Source organism: Myxine glutinosa, chromosome 9, assembly GCF_964187855.1.
Source record: "Myxine glutinosa chromosome 9, kmMyxGlut1.1, whole genome shotgun sequence".
Classification (NCBI taxonomy): Eukaryota; Metazoa; Chordata; class Myxini; order Myxiniformes; family Myxinidae; genus Myxine; species Myxine glutinosa.
Window position 1 is genome coordinate 91,801,874 of NC_136269.1, and position 18,033 is coordinate 91,819,906.

General features: G+C 37.6%; 1 protein-coding gene across 2 annotated transcripts in view; it reads right to left on the reverse strand.

The window, feature by feature from the left end:
• The window catches only part of LOC137435227 (pleckstrin homology domain-containing family G member 4B), a 199,014-nt gene that overhangs the window by 41,396 nt on the left and 139,585 nt on the right, over positions 1-18,033 (reverse strand). Inside the window, exons 17-19 of one of the 2 annotated variants that reach the window (XM_078784520.1) lie at positions 12,447-12,536; positions 12,162-12,231; positions 11,974-12,077 (exon numbers count right to left, since the gene is read on the reverse strand). In XM_078784520.1, the coding sequence (XP_078640646.1) occupies positions 11,974-12,077; positions 12,162-12,231; positions 12,447-12,536 (264 nt within the window). Of the gene's footprint in view, positions 1-11,973; positions 12,232-12,446; positions 12,537-18,033 lie in introns of both variants that reach the window. The other variant, XM_078784519.1, reaches the window with a different exon arrangement.

Consider the following 18,033-nt stretch of genomic DNA (forward strand, 5'->3'; position numbering starts at 1 on the left):
ACTCCTTGTTATGTCTTTCCAATTCTTTTTGAGCTTTTAGTTGTGCCTTCCTTTCGTTAGCAGTTTTTACCGCTGCTGAAATACCACCAGTCAATGCTCCCGCCGCACTTAAACCAGCAAATAAAGGAATTAGAAACGGGAGAAATCCTCCTCTTGACTCGTCTATTGAATATTTCTTTAACATAGGTTTCGTCATTTTAATTTTAAGTGATCCAACATCATTTAGTGTTTTTACTTGTGTGTGTGTGAGTAAAACATCAATTCTTACAGCTCCTTTTCTTTGAATTGTATTAACATTAATAATACAAGGCTTTTGATTTTGAATACAAGATGTTAATTTATTAAGATTGATTTGATTAACATATACCCCTACCATTTATTTATGAGAAAAAACCTATGTGATATTAATCATAACACCATTATCTGTATTAATCTGTAATTCTGTTTCCTCCAAAAGCAAACAATAAGCATCAACTTCTTCATTCTCCCCTCTTTCAATGTATAGAGAAGTATCCACTCGATTAGACTTTATAGTTTCCTTTTGAGAACTCAGGTCAATTGCGTAGATTGTATATAAACCTTTAAATGCAACCATATCCAAAATAGGATCATTATTACCATTACTTTCACACACCTTTTGGTAGGACTTGTAGGCTTCCGCATAATCATTTTTTTCCCAATCAATTTCCAATCTATCTCGCGGATAAAATGTGCCATCAAGAGAAACCCGAAGTTGTTTCACCTTAGCATTATCACTCAGCGCATTATTCTTATTAGTACCCTCCTCTCCATCTGGTTTTTTAAAAATGAGCCATAGGTATCGTGGCTTTCCTTGAAGAACACCCAAATTCCAAGTGTAGGTAGTGTGTTCCAGTTTAACGTGTTGACATCTTCTTTTAAGGTATGATACATTTAGCGGTTTCTTTGAGTTAAGTCTTCTATTCAACATCTCTTCCGTTTTAAGATTAGGAGTATATTCACTGATATACCAACACAAATCATTAATAACAAATTTATTATTTTCTCCAAAAGCATTTTCATCCCCAAAAAGCAACCTATTTACATTATCATTCCTTTGTAGTTGAAATCTAATTTTAAGACCATACAAAACTTTATCATAATCGCAAAATCCAAATATACCTTTAAGAGGTACTGCTACGGTAAAACTATTCACTGCTTTTGTTTCATCATTATACATTGACTTCCTTTGACTATAACCAGGGTCTGCGTTTGTACCCGTTGACATATCAGGAATAAAACCTTCAACAGCTCCCTTACCCATTCTATCACTAAACGAATATAGTGTAAATTTCATCATTTCAGATGTAGCAGAGACATAATCAACCGCTTCAACCTCTTGTGTTCCAATATACAGGCGGACACTGTCAAACATTTTCCAGAAGAAATCATTTACGAGTGTAGCATTAGTATTATTCGCAGCCTTAGTGAATTTAAATTTACACAGCAAGAAACTATCAGCTATATTCAAGTAAGTTTGTTGATTATTTATTTCAAAACTTTTTGTTCCGTTTGAATTCCAGTCGGTTCCTGTAATAGCATTTACCTTAAAATAGTCTTCCTTTTTAGTAGAGTTTGAAATGATAATCGTATCATCCAAATCATAGATACTATCAATCGCTTCCATACTTGTATTTATATAGTATTAAAATTGTTGAAACCCTGACCCAAGTATTTTAATGATTTTTTGTCGTTCTTGTGAAGATAGTTGAGTTTTACCTTTTTTAATTTCTTTGATTGCTTGTAATTTATGGGACTCCTTTTGAGCATCTTTTATACTCTTTACAACACCCGCTACATTTCCCATGAGAGAAGCAGTTGAACCAATTAGGTCTTTATGTTTAAGAATGGTTGAACCAATACCCATTAGAGTATCAATTATCCCATCTCCTTTATTTCGAAATTGATGACCCACACCCCGTTGTCTCTTAGGTTTATAGTATCCTTTACCCACATACCTTGTATAGTCTGGTGAAAGGAACATGCCCTCCCCTGTAATTATTTTATATTTTCCCAACTCGTGTTTTCTCACAATAACCATTATTTATTTATTGAAAAACTTCACGTAGGTGAATTCTGATGGATATAATTTCATCATTAAAGGATATCATACGATTATCTTGGTCGGTTATTCTAAAATTTACTCTGTATATGGTTTTTCCTGACACAGGTAAATAAACAAGATTTTTTGGTTCCATATTAAATTTATAACCAATCGGGGTTGAGTATGCACTGAATGAAAATATTGTATTTGTTCTTATTCCATCGTTATAAGCACCATCAATCAAATCACAATGAATTAATACTGAATTTATACCGGAGGATATTTGGATAACATTATCACTGTAAAACGTCCCGTTATTTTCAATCTTTTTTGAAGAGAAACCCAATAGCTCTCTAAACGAATTTTCAATCGTGAAATCAACTTTATAATTATTTTTAAGTTTAATAGTTGATTTTGAAGTGTGTGTTTGAATATCTATTACAATATTTTTTGGTTCATCACCTTTTTCTTTCATAAGGCGAGAGACTTCTGAAGATATTTGAGAAATCTCGTAAGCTCCAGGTGAAACGGTTATAGTTTTGTAGGCAGTGCCTGGATTATAACTAAACTTGTTGTTTTTCTCTGTGATATTAAAAAGGGTATTGTAAGTTTCCATTGACAACAAAGATGCCTCATATGAGGTAAGGGGGTCAAGTTGTAGTGGGTAAGGGAATGAAGCTGTGTAATCGCTCGTTGTGAAATTAAAACTAAGAATTGTGCTTCACATCTTATTTAATATCTAATAAAATATCTTTGTATTGACATTTATTAATTATTTTCATGTTCATCAACTGATCTAAAATGGCTGAGGATTCATTAAAACAATTGTTGTTTCCAGCCTTCTTACTACCTAATAACAATAATAGCCTATTAACTAATTGTGATGGGTCATTTGGAAGAAAACTAACACCCGAACCAAGCTTACTTAAAGCATCAATAATATGTTTCTCCTTCTCATTCTTCTTACTTTTACCAGCAACAGAAACTCCATAATCAAGTGCATTTAACAACTCAATATATACCCTATCTTCCTCTCTTTCCATATCAAGTGGTTCCTCAAAATATTTTGAACCGCTGAATCCGGGGTTTGTTAGAAGAAACATTAATCTTGGAGTTAATTTAACATTTGGTTGAGTAGAACTCAAGAACATCAATTCATCATTAAATATCAATACCTTTTCTTCCACAAGATGAAACACTGCTGGTTCTTCTGTTGGAATGAGACCTGCTCTGGTTTTTGAACCCGCCGAATATTCATTGTTTTGAAGAGCTTCCACAACATAATTAGGGGGTTGATTTACCTGCTCAAGTTTCCGAAATAATCCCTCGTCATCATATTCTAATTCACCAAGTTCTTGTTTTGTTATCTGACTAAAATCTTTGAGCATTTGAAGTTTTTTCGGAGTAAATTCTACCGTGGGAACTGTAGGGTGTTGAGTTTTCAAAAGTGGTTTAAAGAATTTCTCTTGTTTTCTTTCAAAGGCTTCTTCACCAGTTAGTTTCTGTTTCCGTTTCTTCTTTATCTCTTCCTGTTGTTTAACAACTTTTGAAACTAATTGTTGATGTTCCTTAAACTTTCTTTCTCTTTCTTCGGTATTCATTTAGTATTGAAAAATATCATTTAGTATCTCATCTTGTTTCACAACAATATATTTATATTTTCCAATCGTGTGTTTCATATAATTTTCAAATTCTTTTTTACTACATAACGTAGAGCAATTATCTCTCCAAAAATTATTTACATCTATTGAATTTAACTTAAATAAAATAAAAGTATTGGCATTGTTTCTTATTGAGCGTCGAGGGAGTTGAAAATATGATTGACTAAGATATATACAATTACAAGAAGAATGTCTCCCTCTTGTATAGTAGCTATCCATTACTGTTTGGTTTCTCTCATTAACACAATCATCAAAGATGACGAGGTTCTTTTTTGATTTATCTAAATCTTGAGGTGAAGGTATATCATCCGTATTATCACTGAGAATACAAGTTATGGGTTTCGATTTTGATTTCTGTGTATCACAAAATAATTGTATTATATCATCAATATTATAATCATTTAGTTTGTTTTGAAGTTTAAATAAACCGATAATGTCTTCCTTTTTAAGACCCGCATTAAAACCCTGTGAGAGTAGTTGATACTCGGGTTGAAAACTTGACTTTGTAAAAATTATTAAATTATCATAATCTAAAAAATTAGGACCAAGGAGCATCTTTAAAAGTAAACAGGTTTTTCCACATCCGCTTGAACCAACTATTAGACATCTCAATGAATTTGGAATGTTTTTATGGTTATTAAATTTTATCTTATTTTCCCAAACGGGTAAAAAATCATTCATTTATATATTTGGAAAACAAGTTATCCAATTTTTTTTGAGCTATTTGAGAAACTCTATATTTTATCCTGAGTTCAGGTTTAATTTCAAAATAATTCATTATTTTATTTATATAGTATCTTGTATTAACATTTCCATTAAAATTATTTTGAATAATAAATATCATTAAACCCTTATACATTTCCTCAATACAATTAGTCTCTTCCCTTGAAAGAAATGGTGTATTATCATCACAATACTTAACATTCATCTCTCTTATTAATCTTGTAAAGTAATTCATTTTTGGTTCTAATTTAAAAGTGTTATATGTTTTTTTATATTTCTTATTATCATTAATTAAAATTAAATCACAGAAAATACATTGTTTATATAAACCCTCATTATTAAGCCCTATTCTATCACAAGCCGGACAATTCTCTAATTTATCATATAGAGAGTCTGGAAATTCTAAATATCCTTCAGAACTTATCATATTTATGTGGTAAATTTTTACTTAAACTAAATGCAAGTTTATTCACTAATAAATACAATGTTTCACAACACAAAAGACCAATTTCAATCTATTACCGAAGGTTCTATTGATTGTGTCAAAGATGTAAAGTTGAACAAAGATAAATATGGTAATTTTTGGGTTTATCCCGAATTAAATGATAATATTAGTCCATCAATTATGTTTAAAGGCCGCGGATTTTCTATTCCAGCTAAAAAATCGATAAAAGTCCATTTGGATCATGTCTCCCCCCTTCTAATGGCTATTTATGAAAAGATTGGTGAAAAATTAGACGCCACTTCTTTGGAACTTAATGATAAGACCATCAACTCAAGTAAAGGAGATGTATGTATATTTTTTAATAAAACAGATATTGATGTTAATAATAAAATCATAACCGGAGAGATGACATTTAGGTCAATTATAATTAAAGATTATTTGAAGATAACTTTTAATGTAAAAAATATTATTATCCAAAAGGATATTGAAAGAAAAATTATTGGGCTCGATGGAAATGTAATTTAGTTTAAGTAAAGTTTTCATATATAAATGGGGCACACAATTCAAAACACAATTGATTTCTTCAGCGGAATTCTCAGAGATCCTCTTGAAAAAACTGATACGTTATTGAGCCACTCTCCTCCAAGATATTTGGAAAGAAGCTCAATTAAAAATATATCTGATTTAAAATGGTCTGTTGGAGAGATTCATTTTCAGATGTGTAATAAAAAATTTATTAGTGTTGATACAATAATTATTGATCAAATTAAAAAAGCTTTCAATTTGCTAACCCTTAAACAAAAAACATTTTATGATAAAACTATGGGAGGGTCTTTTGGATTCACATTTATGAATAAAGTTAAAGATACTTGCGGCGGTTATTATTTAAAAGATTATGTTGACCATCTTATTGGTGAGATGGTTTATTGTAATTTTGAAGGCATCATGCATCTATCAAAAATTGAAATAGATCATAAGGAAAGAAATTTTACTTTAATGTTTAATTTAGACAAATTTATACGCTTGTATTCAGATCAACCAGTTCAACCATATCTCAAAGAAGAAAAAAGACAAACGGCTTATGATGATTATCAAGATTATTTGGAAGAAGAAAACTCTAAAAGAATTTTTAAAAAATATATAATTAAAAGTGGTTCGCTAGAAACATATACACGTCTTCATCCAAATTCACCTCTACCATCTGACTCTGAAGAATCAGACTATGAATTATAGCCCTATAAATATGAGTAATTACGATTTAGAAGATTTTTTAGATTCATGGTCTGAAGATCTCACAAGTCATGATAGTGATGGAGAAACAATTGGGGATGAAGATTCCTATGATTCTGATAGCCTGTGCTCAAATGATGAATATGAGTCAAGCTTTATTGATGATGACACAACGAGTGATTTCTCGAGCTTCCTTGAATCTCAAAGTTCTGAGTCAGATTAAAAGTTGGCTTGGTGCCAAATGTGCGTGGCTTTAAGAAAAGATTCATAGTTAAATGAGTGCCAAAATCTCACGAGATTGTTCACCTATAAATATGACTTTTTGTGAAAAATGCAACGTGTCAGTTAAGTTTATTTATCAACATAATAAAACTAAAAAACATCTTGGGGTAAATAAGAATGATTTAGTTGGACAGGAAAAAATAAAGTGTGAGCCTTGTAAAAAATTTATAAATAAATCTAGTTTTAAAAGACATTTAACCACTGCTGGTCATGCAAAAAAATTAGCTCCCCCCTCATTAACCATGAGATGCAACAAGTGCCAAAAAGATATTCTAAAAGCTGGATATAAGATACACCTAAAAACTGCTTCTCATCGGAAAAAATTGTTTAGTGTTTCTAGACAAGACAACGCATTTAAGAACCACGTTAAAATTATAAGATTTTCTTTTGATGAATCAGATACAGATAATTTTAATGAAAACTTTGGGAATATTAGACCTGAACTTAGGAAATTCTTTGAAAAAACTTTTAAGGAAATGGGTCCATTTAAATATTATTTTGGGATAAACTATAAATCAACAAAAGATGGGGAGACTCATGATATTTATAAGAGGTGTGATAATAAATATATTGTAAATGCTAATGAAAATTTTGAAGATTTTGGAGAAGATTTACACCCCGGGTTAGAAAGCCATGATTATAGTGGTTGGGATGCAATGCTTGGTGTACAAAGTGGAGGGGTTATTGGTGGAACAAACTCTGTTGATGTTCATGTTGTTAGCTCTGGGCCTCTTAGTGGATCATCTTACATTGATCTTCCACAAAAAATTAGGGGGAAACAGGCTATAATCAATATAAAAAATAATGATAATAAATGTTTTATCTGGTCTATTCTTGCACATCTTCACCCAGTTGACCATGGGAAAAATCCACATAGAGCTTCAAAATATTATAAGTATGAGAATGAGTTAAAATTGGGAAATATTCAGATGCCGATGAAAGTTAAAGATGTAAAGAGATTTGAAAAGTTAAATAACATGTCTGTTAATGTTTATGGGTTAACTGATAATTTGAATGTTCAACCAATTTATTTCTCAAGAGATCTGAAGACAATAAATATTAATCTTCTTTTGATAAAGGATGGAGATAATTCACATTATGTACTTATTAAAGATTTTGCAAAGTTAGTAAGAACACAGTTAACAAAGAGAACAAACAAAATTCATGTGTGCCTAAGATGTCTAAATTGGTTTAAGACAAAGGAGCGGTTAGGAAGACATTCTAAATATTGTAGTGAACATAAATCAACGGTTGTTAAGATGCCAGACAAGGGTTCTTCAATTTATTTTAAAGACACAGAGAAAACAATTAAACACCCATTTGTTATATATGCTGATTTTGAGAGCATCCTACAAAAATGTAATGATGGTGGAAAATATCAAGAGCACATTCCTTGTGGTTTCTGTTATTATATTAAATCTGGAATTGGTGATGAATTAAATAAAGTAGTTGGATACCGGGGGCCAAAGGCTCCTGAAAAATTTGTAGAAAATCTTGAAAATGATTGTATTCGATTAACAAAAATTATCATGGAGAATAAAAAAATTAAAGAAAAACCAAAGTTTATACCTGTGTTTCTACATAATAATTCTCATTATGACACACATCTTTTTATAAGAGAGTTGGCAAAAACGACTGGAAAAATAACAGCAATTCCAAGTACAGATCAAAATTATATTTCTTACACAAAGATAATCCCATCAAGTCCATTAACCAAAATAAGATTTCTTGACTCCTTTAAATTTATGGCAAGTGGTTTGGGAAATCTTGTAAACAATCTAAAGTCATTTCCTAATCTTGAAGGAGCTTTTGAAAACACAAATTTATTAACTCAAAAGGGAATTTATCCATATGACTACATGGATTCGTTTGAAAGGTTCAACGATACACAGTTGCCAAGCAAAGATGATTTTTGGAATGAACTCAACAATATTGGGATAACGGATAAAGAATATGAACACGCTCAAAATGTTTGGAAAGAACATGGGATTAAAAACATGGGGGGTTATCATGATTTGTATTTGAAAACGGATGTCCTTCTTTTGGCTGACGTTTTTGAATCATTCCGTGATATTTGTTTAAAGGGATATGAACTAGACCCAGCACATTATTTTACATCTCCAGGATTAGCATGGAGCGCAATGTTAAAGATGACGAAACAAGAAATTGATTTAATTACAGATGTTGATATGCTCCTAATGATTGAGAAGGCAAAACGTGGAGGAATTTCCCAGGTTTGTAAAAAGAGATATGCGAAAGCAAACAACAAGTATCTTCAAGATTATGATTCCAAGAAAAAGAGCTCTTTCTTGATGTATTATGATGCGAATAACTTGTATGGTTGGGCAATGTCCCAAGCTGTTCCATATGGTGGGTTAGAATGGGTTCCAAAGAAAGATGAACAAGAAGTTTTTAATGAGCTATTAAATAACACGCAAGAGGATCTTGATGATTGGAAGGTTGGGTATTATTTTGAAGTCGACTTAAAATAACCAAAAGAACTCCATTCAAAACATCAGGATCTTCCATTTGCTTGTTCAAAGGGTACGCCTCAAAAAGAATGGTTGAGTGATTATCAAAAGTCATTTAATGTTAAGACAACAACAGAGAAACTTTTAACAACATTATTTGATAAAAAGAATTATGTTCTCCACCAGAGAAATCTTCTTCAGTGTATCAATAACGGATTAGTTGTGGAAAAAATTCATAGAATAATAAAATTTAAGCAGAGTCATTGGTTGGCAAAATATATTGACTACAACACTCAGATGAGAACAAAGGGAACAACTCCATTTGAGAAAGATTTTTATAAGTTAATGAATAATTCAGTGTTTGGTAAGACGATGGAAAATGTTAGAAATAGGAGGGATATCAGATTAACAACAACATGGAAACAGACCTCTAGGTTAATCAACAAGCCAAACTTTGCTAGTATAACAATTTTTGATGAAAACTTTTGTGGGATCAATATGCTAAGGGAAGAAATTAAAATGGATAAGCCGATCTACATTGGGACTACAGTTCTTGATTTATCAAAGTCCTTGATGTATGATTTTTATTATAAGAATCTGAAACCAAAATATAATGAAAAAGTTGAGCTGATGTATATGGACACAGACAGCTTTATATTGGATATCAAAACTGATGATGTTTTTAAAGACATGATAAATAATTCTGAAGTATATGACACGAGTAATTACCTTGGGTTTAAAGATGGGAGGAAAGAGGCCTTCTCAAAAGCCAATGAAAAAGTTATTGGAAAATTTAAAGATGAACTTGGAGGAAAAATTATGAGTGAATTTATTGGCCTTAGAGCAAAGTCATATGCGTATAGATATTTTGATGGGGATAAACTTGAAACTGGTAAAAAGCTAAAGGGAATAAAGAAGGGGGTTATAAAACAAACTCTCGGATTTGATGATTATAAAAACACGATGGATACAAAGGAGGTTGTGTACAGAAATATTAAAGGAATAAGAAGTTATAAACATAAAATATATTCCGAGAAAGTTCTTAAGAAGGCACTTGGTGCATATGATGATAAACGATATTTAAATAATGATGGGAACACATCGGTTCCTTTTGGATATCATACCTCTTGCTAAAAGGGGGATGTACAATGGAAGTATAGATAATCTACTAAATCACCTCGATACATGAGTCAATGGGTAATAAACAGAAGGATAATAAACGGGGGATCACAGGTAGGTGGATTTTAGAGCCTCGATACATGAGCAGTGGGATCATAGACAAACAGTGAACCTCGATATAGGAGGATAATAAACGGGGGATCCCTGGCAGAGGGGGTAATAAACAGAAGGACCAAAGGACCGCAAACAATCAGTGAACCCCGTATTGCCTCGCCAACGGCGAGGCTAGAGAATTACTAACTTGATAACTTTTTTTTATATGACGCCGCTCGGCTCCGCCTTCGCTTTGTCTTATAAAAAAGTTATATCATCATCCACAGGATTATACAAGCTGCCCGTCGAAACACGGCGCGTTTCGAGGGTGAAGCCTATCGGCATCACCACTCGAAACTAGCAGAGTGTATGGCGGAAAAACGTTCATGATTTCCCAAAAACCCACTTTAAAAAACACACGATTTGGCCCAAAATAACAACGATTTTAGGACTTTTGGGCCATTTTTCAGCGATTTTGTGCCTTTTCACCCCCTTTTCCAGTCAAAAAGCCCCATTTTGGGTGTCCCAGTGGGTTTGGTGCGGGTGTCCCAGTATCAACCTTTTTCCCCTACTTCCGAGAGTCAACACACATGCGGTTTTTCCTGTCCTTTTTACGGACTATCACTACTGGTGATTGGAATGGTGAATAAAACTGCTAATTATCCCCATCTTCAACCTCTCTTGTATATCCTGATCAAGGGTCTCCCTGACACTGTATGGTATTAAGTCCCTGACATAAGCGAGCTGAATAGGCTCACTTGTAAGGTTACTGTGATGAGCGATTAAAGGGGAAACCAAATGCAATTTTTTTTTCACTGAAAACCATTGAAAATCATTAAACATGCTCTAATTTGAAAGGAATTTTTTTTTGAATTTCTTTTGTCAATCACAACAACACAACACAACATGCATTTTAAGGCCATTTTCCCTACTAGAGCGGGGGTTAGCCTTGCGGTCCCCATGACAATCTTCTCCATTTTGCCCTATTTTCTGCATCTCTCCTTGTTAACCCCCTTGCCCGCATTTCTTCTTCCACCATCTTTAGCCAAGTCTTTCTCGGTCTTCCCCGTCCTCTACGTCTGTCAATCACAAAGTGTCGAAAAAGCCCTGATGTGTCGATGTTCAATTTTGCCAGTGACGTCAAAGTCATAACCCACCTTAAACCCAATGGCGGTTTACATAGGGAAACAGTGCGTGTTGAGCTTGGATTCCGATACTGATTTAACCGTCATAAGCAACTCTCGAAGTTCTTGGTATGTTGAAACTAATTAGTGGAATTTGAATAAACTATTGAAGACAAAATTAGTGATGGAAATGCTTTCGGTGGAATTATGGAGCCGTATCATTTTGAGCCTTATGCGAGCGATTCAGAAGAAGATGGCGACAATGGAAGTGTTAGTGAAATCAAGAGGGAAACGCCGATCGCATCTTCACTACAGATTGGTAGGTTTTGTTTTTCCATTCAATTTATGGTTTATCACAGATTTTGTATTGATTGATAAATCGGTTATACTACTCCAGAAGAAATAGGGAACAGCACAGTACGGACACCACACAGCATGGACACCACACCCAGGCAAACTCGGACACCACACCCAGGCAAACGCAAACTCGGACATCACACCCAGACAAACTCAGACATCACACCTAGGCAAGCTCGGACACTGCCAATCTGCTAAATGAGACAATTATTATGGCTAAAACTGATGTTCAACCTTCTACCCATTACCATGTACAGTACTGGGTTTTAGTATTGTTGTTACAGTCTGTGTACTCTCATTCTGTTCCTTTCACTCCTGCATTCCCACACCGAAAGACTATTAAATCAATAATAATCATACAAGCAAACGCATTGAAAGCACTTCAAAAGAGAAAGAACGGGCTCACATCACAGTTGCAGATCGAGTCCATAGCAAGCAGGTCATTTCCATGCCGCAGTTGGAAGCGAATGAGCTCCAAGGCAGTTCGAAGATCCCCCAGTTCCTGTTCTGCTGCTGGGTGGGCAATGTGGGTCGCACTGTCCATTTGCCCTGTCCACTGCTTGATCATATCCTTCAACAGCAGAGCATACTTACTCATTCGCTGGATAGGCTTCAGGAGGTATGAGGACAAGTCCATCTTGTCACCCAAGGCCAATTGCTTTTGCTACACATTTGGTTAGGGGGGAGGTTGGAGGAGAAGGGGGAAGTGGAATAAAAGAGGAAGCGAGGTAGAAAGTTGTTGAGAGGAAACAAAGAATTGGAAAACAAAAATGATAAATGTAAACAATAGACTTTAAATTAATAAACTCAAAAATGAAAGAGAACTTTTATTGAGGTAATAAAAAATAAATTGTTTTATGAAGATGTGCACCAAGTTACCCGGAAAAAAACGTTTCCATAGCTGCTCATCAGCGCATCAGACTGAGGTTTGTTCTTGCTGTACAATGCGTACATCTCAAATTGCTTCTCCTAAAATGGGGAGGGGGAGAGTGGAACACATTAGGGGCAAAATAAATAGCTGGGAAGAGGAGACTTGAGCAGAATCGTTTGGATGTTCTTAGTGTGATATGAAGTGTAATCCCGTAGGATTTGTGTGCTAAAATTGATTTTTTTGCATTTTCAGTTTGATTTGGAGTCTAGATGTTGAACAACTAAACGAAAAAACATGTTTTAGGGCTACATACTTTTATTTATTTTTTATAGTTTTAAACCATTTATTATCATCTTTTTTTTTTTATGTGTAATTAAATTTTGATAGATGAAAATGTACCAGGAAAGAGGACCATGGGCCAAATTTCAGCTCTCTAGGACGTATGGAACCTAGAAAACGAACGGCTCAAATATTTGAAATGGGACAAGCAAACAAAGTTCAGATGAAGTTAAATAAATGTATAAAATGTGTAAAATGACAAGTGTGTAAAAATGATGGTGTTCAAATTTTTCTGTCCTTAGATCTCATTCTGGAGCCCCCCTGTCTTCTGAGAGCCCACCCCATCCCTCCCCATCCGGGACTGAACTTCTGTCTATCTCCACTATCTCCACTTCTGTCTATCTTCAGTCTCCACTTCGGTCTATCTCTACACAGAATATGAACCAATTTTTTAGGAATGTTGTTTTATTTTGAGGAACTTTTGGAACATGCTAATGCTGTTTTTTTTATATTTCAGGTGAGACATTCTAATCATCATGTCAAGAAGTGTGTGCATCATCTGCAATGAGGGTGCTACCCCAAGCAAGAGACTAGTGAATAACCCAAATATGATTGAAGATATAATTGTTTGCTGTAATGAACAATTCTCTTTGGGTCAGCTTGATATGAAACAACTTAGTGACCGCTTAGGTAGCTTGAGTGAAGCGGACCACAAATCTGTGTTATCATACTGAATGTCGGAAACCCATCATCAACAAGAACATGATTGAAAGGCTCAGAGGTAAACAAACCCGGCCTGATTCCCCTGCATCTTCCTCTCGAGGGCCTGGGCGACCTTCCAGTGCAACCTTTGTCCTAATGATGCTTCACAACCTCTTCATCACGTTTTTTCGAACAACATGGGTGAATATTGAATATTTCGTTTCGTATTTCGTTTCGAATATTTTTTCGAACGTTTCGAATATTTCGAACAACATGGAATTGATGCGCATGCGCAAGATTGGAGGTCTCGTCTCTTCAAAGCTGTCCATGCACGCTCGCTTTCGAAGTTAAGTAACTTTTCTCAATTGTGTTTTTGTCGAAACTGGTCTTGTATGTACCTATTGGGGTGTCTTGAATAGTATTCTTGGCGTTGGTTTTTCATACCTGTGTACAGAATCGTCGGTCTCTCTTATCGCGTATTCTGAGGCCTAAGTGTAGTACTAGGCTACTGTGTCCAACCTTGGCTTGAGGCTTCGTTTTTGTCTCAGCGGTTCTCTGATCGCGCTGCAATTATTTTCCGGTCTCTGTTTTTCACGGTCTTTTCATCCCATACTTCCTTGTTTTAAAATCTCAAAAAAAAAAAAAAAACCCTCCAAATCCCTTCCCCTCCAAATCTTCCCCATCACCCATCCCTTTCAAATCTTCCCCCTTGCCCCTCCCCTCCAAATCTTCCCCATCACCCATCCCTTCCAAATCTTCCCCCTTGCCCCTCCCCTCCAAATCTTCCCCATCACCCATCCCTTTCAGATCTCCCCCCTTGCCCCTTCCCTCCTAAACTCCCCCCACACCCCTCCCCTCTGAGATCCTCCCTCACTCCTCCCCTCCTAGACTCCCCTTTCACCCCTCCTCCTCAAAGCATCCTCCCCGCTTCTTCCCCCTTCCAACTCTCACCTTCATCTCCCTCAACCTTCTGCCTCACTCTTCCCCCTCCTCAAACAACACCTCACTGCGCCTCACCCAATCACCATCAAACCTTTTGTCCGCCCCATTCTTCCCTTTCTCCAAGCTGTTCTGAAATCTCTGACACACCTTCAACAGCTCTCCCTACCTCTTCCTACTCTTCCACATCATACCCTACCGCTCCCCCCCCCCCCCCCCCTGTTCTGTATCCGATGCTCCCCCTTCCTCTTCTTTAACAGTATGGACCTCAAACATCCGGGGCCTTCGCTCAAACTTGACTGATCTCTCCATACAGGTTGCTTCTGACAAACCAGACGTGATCTGCTTAACAGAAACTTTCCTCCTTCATGATGTCTCTGATTCCTTGGTATCTCTCCCAGGTTACTCCCTCCTCCGGTATGATAGACCTGAGCCTCGTCCTGGAGGTGGGGTTGCTATCTTTATAAAAAACTCTCTTCCTCACTCGCCCTGCACTGCCCTCTCTCCACCTCACCCCCAGGAATACCTTTGGCTACGGCTTCCCCTTCGCTCCCACCTTTTGTTCAAATGTGTGTTGTACCGTCCACCAAACAGTGATGACTCCATCTACATCTCGCTGTCTGAGAATATGGACCAACTTCTATCTACCCATCCCAACTCTCTCTTCCTCATATGTGGTGATTTCAACTGTCACCATGCCAGTTGGCTGGGTGTGGGTACCGCTCTCACCAGCCATGGCTCTTCAGCAAAGGACTTCTGTGACTCACTGGGACTGACACAATCTGTCAATTTCCCGACCCGGATTTCAGTCAACGGAGCTTCTCTTCTGGACTTGGTTGTGACTAACTTCCCTGAAAATGTCTGCTGCTCTTCTTCTGCTCCAATCGGCTCTTCTGATCATGTGCTTGTTAAAGTGGACATCTCTCTGACCATTCTCAGAGAGCCTCCTCAGCGTCGACGAGTCTGGCATTTCACTCAGGCCAACTGGCACGGTCTTCAAGCAGCCATCAATCATCTGGACTGGTCTCCCATCTCTACTGCCTCTGACATAAATTCTTCCTGGGAATTCTCCCAAAGCAAACTGCTCTCTCTCATGCACAGATTTATCCCATCTCGTCTTCTGTTGTCTTACCCTTCCTCCCGTCCATGGTACACGGAATCTTGTGGTGAGGCTATTGCCCAGAAACAACTTGCTTTCGTCTCCTGGAAAGCAAATCCAACGGAAGGAAATCTCATTTCCTTTCACAAAGCCCGAAACAAGTGTGTGTCCACCCTCAGGAGAGCCAGGAAACAATATCTCTCCGTTCTCAGGACCGAACTCTCTTATCTGTCTCCCTCTTCCAAATCCTGGTGGCATCTGGTCAAATCTGTTTCTGGTGTTTGTTCCCCCTCCATCCCCTCCCTCACCTCAAATGGCCACATGGCTGACTCCACGCGTGAAAAAGCTGAATGCCTCAACTCTGTGTTTGCCTCTAAATCTTCTGTCCCAAACCCATCCCTCTCTGTACCCACCGTACCCAGTCGTACCCAGCTGCTCCTGGACTCTGTGTCCTTTCCTCCTGACAAGGTGGAAAAGTTTCTGTCAACCCTCGACTCGGATTCTGCAACTGGACCTGACGGCATCAGCCCACGGGTCCTAAAATCCTGTTCTTCCGCTCTTTCACTCCCTCTCTCTGTTCTCTTCACTCTCTCTTTTGCTCAAGGTCATCTTCCATCTGCTTGGAAATCTGCCAACATCACCGCTTTGCACAAAAAAGGTGCAAAAACAGATCCCAGCAACTACAGACCAATCAGCCTTCTCCCAATTATCAGCAAAGTCATGGAATCCATCATTGCTTCAGATATGAAATCTTTCCTCTTCTCCAATGGCTTGATCTCTGATCATCAATTTGGTTTCAGACCTGGACACTCTACTCTGGACATGCTGCTTCTGCTTTCTCAACAATGGATGGAGGTCCTCAATGCCAAACAGGAAATTAGAGCAGTCTCCGTTGACATATCACGTGCCTTTGATACGGTCTGGCACCCCGCTCTGCTCACCAAACTCTCCTCTTTTGGTATCAATGGAAATCTCCACGCATGGCTGGCGGACTTCCTCTCTAGTCGTAGTCAACGTGTGGCCCTGAATGGGTTTCTCTCATCTCCTCTTCCTGTTCAGGCTGGAGTTCCACAAGGCAGTGTTCTGGGCCCTGTGCTTTTTCTGGTCTTCATCAATGATCTCTCTGACTCTCTTGAAAATCCTCTGTATCTCTTTGCTGATGACTCTACTCTCTGTCGCTCCATTCTTCATCCCTCAGATCGGCAGTCTGCTGCCTCCTCACTCTCTGCAGACCTGGACAAAATCACAGACTGGGCAAACAAGTGGAACATGTCTTTCAATCCTGATAAATCTCACACTCTTACGATGTCTCTCCGAAAAGACCGACTGGACAACCCTCCCATCCACTTTCTGAATAATCCTCTCCAAGAAGTTCTGTCACTCAAGCTTTTGGGTCTCACTATCTGCCATGATCTTTCCTGGGAAAACCACATTTCAAATCTGGCCTCCAAAGCCAGTCGCCGACTGGGCATCCTCCGTCGTGCAAAGTCCTTCCTTGGCACACCTGAGCTCCTCACCACATACAAGGCTTTCATCCGCAGCTCAATGGAATACTGCTCTCCCCTCTGGGCTGGTGCTCCTGCCTCACACCTAGCTCGTCTTCACGCTATTGAAACCAAAGCATTCAGAATCATTGGAATCTCCCGCGATGAAGCTAACTCCAAGGGCCTCTCACTCACTCACCGCAGGCAGGTTGGTGGTCTTTCCATCTTCTACCGACTCCTCTCTGGCCTTGCCCCCCCAGCTCTCTCTGGGCTCTGTCCCGCAAATATTCCTACAGGTCGCACAAGATCTGCCTGCAACCCTCTTATGGTCAAACTGCCAAAATCAAGACTCTCTGCTCACCTTCACTCCTTCATTCCTCTCTTCTCCCACCTCTGGAACAAACGCCCTCACTCTCTTCAATCCCACTCCACCCTCCAGGTCTTTAAAACTGCTGTTCACCACCATCTCTTATCTTCCCCCATTCAAAACCTTGATCTTTTCTACCCCCGCTAATTTCACCCCAATTCCACTTTTTTGAAATACCAACTTCTGTCCTGGAAGTCCTTGGTGTCCTTGTGTTTTATACTTCTCCCTCCACCCCCCCCCCCCTTCCCACGCCTCCTCCCCCCAAGCCCTCTCCCTTCCACACATCTCCCTGCTCTCAAATGTTGTGTTTGTGTGCTTCCCCTTCTCTCCCCATCTTGTTTTCCGCTCCCTCTTTTTGTGTGTTTTGTTTGTCTGGTTGATTTGTTTGTGAAGTAAATGTTAGCTCTTTCACGAGCCTCGATTCAGTATACAAAAATACTTCCTGGAGATAAAACTCAAGACTCAAGATGACCGTGTATGAACTTGTGTATCTGAGTTAGAGAGCTCTGGGGATGCTTCTGCTCTTGAAAAGTACTATCATAGGAAATGCTTGCGTTATGCACAGCGCACCTTCACTACATTATATTACAGTAATGTCCAGCTCATTTGCTCTGTATGTGATGAACAGCTGCTTCACTCCATTCAAAACACCCTCTCTGACGATGATGTTACCGTAAACATGGCTGAAGTGAATGATGCATACTTGTCAATTTTGAAGAGATATC